The sequence below is a fragment of the Carassius auratus genome, chromosome 4 (assembly GCF_003368295.1).
Source record: "Carassius auratus strain Wakin chromosome 4, ASM336829v1, whole genome shotgun sequence".
NCBI lineage: Eukaryota > Metazoa > Chordata > Actinopteri > Cypriniformes > Cyprinidae > Carassius > Carassius auratus.
Window position 1 is genome coordinate 14,307 of NC_039246.1, and position 6,364 is coordinate 20,670.

At 36.0% G+C, this 6,364-nt stretch overlaps 1 protein-coding gene across 1 annotated transcript; it reads right to left on the reverse strand.

Annotated features, from left to right (window-relative positions):
• Positions 1-1,075: 1,075 nt before the first annotated feature.
• Positions 1,076-5,666, reverse strand: LOC113068390 (uncharacterized). The gene is made up of 3 exons (XM_026241155.1): positions 5,445-5,666; positions 4,732-5,349; positions 1,076-1,084 (listed from the first exon to the last, which is right to left on the reverse strand). Exons 1-3 carry the CDS (start codon positions 5,664-5,666, stop codon positions 1,076-1,078), a joined length of 849 nt encoding a protein of 282 aa, XP_026096940.1.
• Between the last annotated feature and the right edge of the window lie 698 nt (positions 5,667-6,364).

Below are 6,364 nucleotides of genomic sequence, written 5' to 3' on the forward strand. Positions count from 1 at the left end.
TGGCAATAAATGAGATACAAGTAAAAGTTAATAGTTGCTTTCACAGAACTCGTTATTTAAACGATGTGCTGCAGACGTCACAGTAACTCAACTCCCTCTACTGACTTTTCAGAAAATGCACTGCAAACCCATTACAACACACTCAAGTAGTCTAAATAAAACACACACACACACACACACACACACACATATATATATATATATATATATATATATATATATATATTTTTTTTTTTTTTTTTTTTCCTGGACATGATTTAAACTTGGTCAATCATGCACATTCCTTATGTATACTTCTATTAATCATCTACACCATTTAGTCCACATCAGTGATTTCAGAAACATATAGGTCTTTTATAAACATTAAAAATAGACGTGAGAAAATGGCTGTTAAGTATTGATTTTTTTAAATTATATTTGTACTGATTATAATAATCATGGTTCTACATTACAATATCATTTCAAAACTTGGTGTTAGGTTGTTTAATGACACAATCATATAAAAGAATTCTGTGGGAAAAAAGCTACTTTACCCTTTCAACTTCCATTCCAAAAAAACAAACAAAAAAAAAAACCTGTCTTCGACAATTTATATAGCAGCATTTCAAGAAAAAAAAAAAAATCAACTGCTCTCATCCAAATGTAAACTCTACCATATTTAGTTGCCAGACTACTGGAACCTCAAATGCAACTGGGTTCTACAGTCTACAGTCAGTAAAAAATCTAAACTTAAATGCTGTTAGAAATGTTATAACAGGCCAGTATTACCTCTTATATCAATGAACCAAAGCAAAAATCATAATCAATACACACACACACATACAAAAAAAAAAAGGATAACTAAGCACAAAATAATGGATTTGCCATAGCCATTCCTGTCCACAGACCTGAACCCTATATGGAAAACATAAGAACAGAGTTAATCAACATGAAGCTGGGAATCTGAAGTGTCTGCAGTGATTCTGTAAAAGGGAATGTCCTCAGGTCTCTAACTGTCCCTAGGCATCCATGCAAAAGAAGACAAGTCAGTGTGTTCTATTGGTCATAAAACTGTCCTGTCCTTCAACTGGGGATCTCATAAAACCTGCAATAAAAATAGTACAATTTACATTCCATGGTACACAACCAATATAACAAAGCTGCCCAATTCTGTTTCTAAAGATCTACCTCCCAGTAGAGCCTATGTCTAACTCTTATTCAACACACTCCTGTATAATTATCAGCTGCTCCTAAAAATGTTTATTACCTGCTTTGAGTATGGAGCTGAACTTTGCAAGAAGGTATACCTATAAGATTAGGATTGGTAACACCTGCATCATATACTATCTCAACTGGTATCTGTTATTACAAAGTATTATTCCAAGTTTAATTTCACTTCAGCTTAAAAGAAAACAAATACAACGATGGACAACTAAAATCCATGTTTGTTACATAGGAACACCTTTCACTAATGTGCTATGAACTAGATTTGTCCACAAATTCCTCTGTGATAGTAAAAGAAAACACATTAATAACAATAAAATGGTATATCCCCATGCGGTTTTTTAATAATCTGACTATAGTACTTTTTAAAACGTATCATCTTTAAGTTTGCTTAATAATACTAGCCTTTGCTATCTGGCAAGACCTTACGAGAAAGGCATAAAAGTAGCTTTTTATGTTAATTTACAGTCATTTACATTGCTTACAACTGCTTATTTATTGTTTGAAATTTGAATTAAAACTTACAGAAACTGAAAGCTTACACTTTGTTTCGTATCACAAGCAGAGTTGCCATTTTCGCGTGAAATTTACACGGGCAACGTCAAAGCCTGAGACACAGCATCAAAGCTTTTCTCTGGCAACCCTGTTTGATCAGATGACCAAATACAGTGCACACCTTAATAATAAAACACACATACAGACAAGAGCCCAAAATATGAACATATTGCTACCTTAAAAAGCATTCGGGTAAACAACTTCTGGTTTATGGTATGTTCCGAAATGCATGATCAACTTGGATCACATGTGCATTAATAACAAATCACATTACAGCTTTGACGTCATTGAACTGCCGTAAGCTGAATTTGACCTGTCGCAAAGGTCGCAGAGTACATTGCAAATGTTAGAAACGGCAGATATCTGAAAGCGTGCAAGATGTTCAGCGTAAGACCCACACCGTTCAATATTTTAACCTCCGCTATGTTTTAGTTAGTTCATGAAACATAAAATAAGTATAATGTATATCTGTATACACATAAACCCAATAGGCCTTACACCTTCATGCTACTACTAGCCATGTAGCCAATCTTGATTTCTTTTAAAAAAAAAAAAATACTTTAATATACCAAGTTCATTTTCAATTTATATTTTAAATTACGTCTACTTTAAGCGCTGTACCATACTTTAGATTGAAAAAATAATCACAATATTAACTTACTGCAACGCTTAACTAATTTTGTATTTAAATTATATCTACCTATTAAAGTTACCATTAATATTTTATTTATACAATTCATAAACAACTGTCAGATTAAACTGAAAATGTATAAATCCACAGAATACAGAAATAACGTTAGATGAAACCTCATTTATTACAAACTTTAAATGAGTACTTATTGGCAGTTCACATACAGCTTTGGCACATGGAACATTCAATGAAAACCATTAACATCAGTACAGTAGCGTTTCAAACAAAACAAATACTGAGAACAAAGACTAACACTAACAGTGCACTATGAAATAATTTGTACTAGAAACAGTAATTTTTTGTGCATATTACCAGTTGCCTCGCTGAACGTGCTAAACAAGAGCGGCAGCTTCCCAATCTTCCACAACTTGCGCAGCTTCACCATCCGTCACTGTGTTGCCGTCGTTAGCAGCGACCAAGGATTGGTCCACACGATTTTGTGAAAGGGGCTGAATTAACGAGGTAATTAAGGAATCGTTATTAACCCTCTGGAGTCTAAGGGTATTTTTGGGGCCTTGAGAAGTTTTGTCATGCCCTGACATTTGTGTTTTTTTCAGTTTCTTATAAATATCTAAATGGGTAAAGTCTGATATCACTGTAATCAGCACAAACTGGGCTATAATAATATGTGAAATGCATGCATGTACATGATTGTATTTTTGAGAAAAAAAATGTTATGCATGGTTAGTGAAAAACTAAAAATGTTAAATCACTTGAATAAGGCAATAAAACACATACATAAAATTGGTTGCCGGAAAAGTTGAGAACTGGAGCTTGTAGCCTAGAATTTTTCTTTCTGAATGATGTGAAAATCATCTTGTTTACTCACTCACAGAAAACAATATATTGATTTAAATTTTCTAAAACACTTTTTGTTGGTAAAAGTCATATGCGAGTAGGCGTCAACTATCATGAATATCATTGTGATTTACACCTGAGAAGACAAAGCCCTGCATAATGAGCTGCATAATGAGCCTCTCATTCAACTGTGCCACTGTGAGGGAGGACTTACAAGAAAGAATGTGAGAACAAAATAAAAGTATATAATTTTATGTTTGTAGTTTATTAAGAATATATTTAATTATCCCACAACATAATTTAATATCCACTTGGGGGAGCAGTTAAACAGTTTATTAGGAACAATCAAAGCTGACTTTCAAATTTTTTGGCATCCTTTCTCTAGTCACACAATCCTTCAGAAATCGTTTTAACAATCTTATTTTCTACCAAATAAACCCCATTTATTATCATCATCATTATTATTATTATTATTATTATTATTAATGTTGAAAAGAGCTGATAATATTTTCAGGTTTTTTTAGGGGGAATAAATCGAAAGAACTGCATTGTTTTTACATTTGTTAGAGTTATCTCTATTTGTCACATTTATATTATTTACATCAAGCTTTTGAATGGTATAGTATTGTATATTGTTATTGAAACTTCATAATGTTTCACTTGATTATACATTTAGTCAGGAATTATAGTTTGGAAAAAGTATTTGGAAAAAGTCTAACTAGTAAAATGTTTACACGTTATGTGAAAACTAGTACAAATAAATAAAAAGAGACTTACTCATGTTTATGATCTCTGCTGAATAAAGTGCTTCATTCTTTTTTCTGAGGAAATCCATTTCTCAAATCCTCAACCACATCACATCTTTTTGGGGTGAATTATGTCTTAGTCCTCTCATCGCGAAGCAAACAGTAAAATAAAATAAAAACTTGAAGAATAGTCTGGCTGCTTTTTCTTCTGTGTGGGCGTATTCAAGCCGCGCGCTTCAGTTTGAATCTGAATAGCGCGTTCAGCGCGGGGGCGTGGTCACATTAGATATAATGAGCGGAGATATGAAAAACAGACATTGCGTTGTTTTCATATGGATTACTTTATCTCAGAATATTTGTCTTCGGCAGCACTTGTTTAGTTTAAAAGTAGACATTCCAGGCTTTCTATAGATATCTCTCTCATGTCTCTTCGTTGAGTATTCACGGAGTTACAGTTCATTTTAATGAAATGTTTGTACATGACGATCAGCGGAGACAAAGACTGTAGACAGCGCACCTTGTTTGTTATCTTTATTTTATAAGTGCACAAAGGTTTTTTGTTATTATGTCTGTATCCAAAAAAACTAGACCCTTTACAGATTCGATTGATGTATTGCTCTTATCTGTACGATTAAAACTGAGAGTGTAATTTAAGTTCTTTTCGGGGTTATCAGGTGAAAATGACTCAAAACGCATATATGCGTTAATCGACTCGAAAGGGTTAACGCAGATTTCTACCTCTGGCAAATTAAGGAAATGCTCCTCAATGGTTTCCACGTTGTTTTCTGAATAGGCGACGCGGTATCTGGCCAGGTAAGCGTTGATGCAGGAATCGGTCACCGTCAGCGAATGTTCCTGCTGGTCAGCGGTGAGAACTATCGTTCCTCCGTATGTTAAGCCGTAGACCGATGACCGCTGCAGCAGGTTGCAGGCATCACACCTGTGAGTAATGGAGTTGGCAGAAATTTGATTTTGAAGACCGTGGCACCTCGGACAACGATGTCTGGCTCGGATTTGAACCCCGGAGACCACACCGCGCAAAGTCGTAGAAGCAGCGCCGTCATCGGGATCATCCCTGCCCTCATCAGGTACGTCCAGTTGGGTTATCTCCACGACTCGAGTAGATGGAGTTGTGGTTAAACGAATAACCCCTTGCATCTCTCTCGTTGCCAGGTTGGAAAAGCAGTAGGATTTGGAGACGTCGACCTGGGATATTAGGCTATCCCACAAGGTAAGCTTGATTTCCCCCGTAGTGTCAGCGACCCATATCTCCTTCAGCTCACATTCCTCCCGGTTAACCAAGACGATTTTACTAAGTGCAGCACGGGACAGGACCTTAGCTTCCAGCTCGCCTACCTGTAAGCATAAAAATTATAATTTAGCTGCTGAGTAGATCTAATAGCCTAACGTAGACTTTTTTTTTAATATAAGATATGCTATAGTGTACTCACATTTTGTCTCGGTCCTAGCGCTTTGACGGCCGCTACATCCATCCTCCTGCTGCCCGAAGGTGCTATCCGGGAGAACGGTACGGTCACTACGTCAAGGCTTGTTGTTTTAGAACAGATCACGTCGAATCCGTCTGGATCGGAGAAACCTGCAGGACGAAATATCTGGTTAAGTTTATAATTAAATTGAATGACTTGAACATCCAAATTGAAAAGCACCATCATTTTTACTGTGCATTAGAGTCTACTTTTACACATTTTTGTAAAGTCTAAACTTTAACACTTTAACTGTACACAACAATTATAAAATAGATACGAAAAAAATCCTTAATACAGTAGTCAATAAAGTGTTTTTTTCTTTAGACATGTTCTAGGCTGTGACACTTACTGAGGCTGCGGCGAACATTCTTCAGCTTCACTGCCGTCCCGTTCTTAGAGGCTTGCGAAAACGCGGTTAATTTCTCCAACGAAAAACTAACAACTTTATGAAATTCGTGTCTTCCGCTCTGTATCACAGCAGTAAAATACTTGCTGTTTTTTTTAGAGCTTTTTGCTGGAGACACGCTATGAAGATAGCCTTCTACGGCAGAATCCTCCACTTTGCGCGCTTTTGCGGGGCTGGCCATGGTCAACTTGCTTCTCCGGCGTCCGTGCAGCAATGGTAAGAAATCCGGAGCCGACGACGTGTATATGACCATGTATTATTACTAAATTACTTTGAACTTGCATGATATCAAAGCAATGTTTTTATTTTACCTAAATAACAAAGCTCCGACCAAGACCCAAACATCGTCTTAGCTCTGACACCTGTGAATGTTGAAGTATTTGGCATTAAATGTAGGCTCTTATTGCAAAACGTGAAGACTTGTCTAGTTCCAGTCTCTTTGATGTCAGATTTTAAACCTATATAGCCTAAAGTTAGA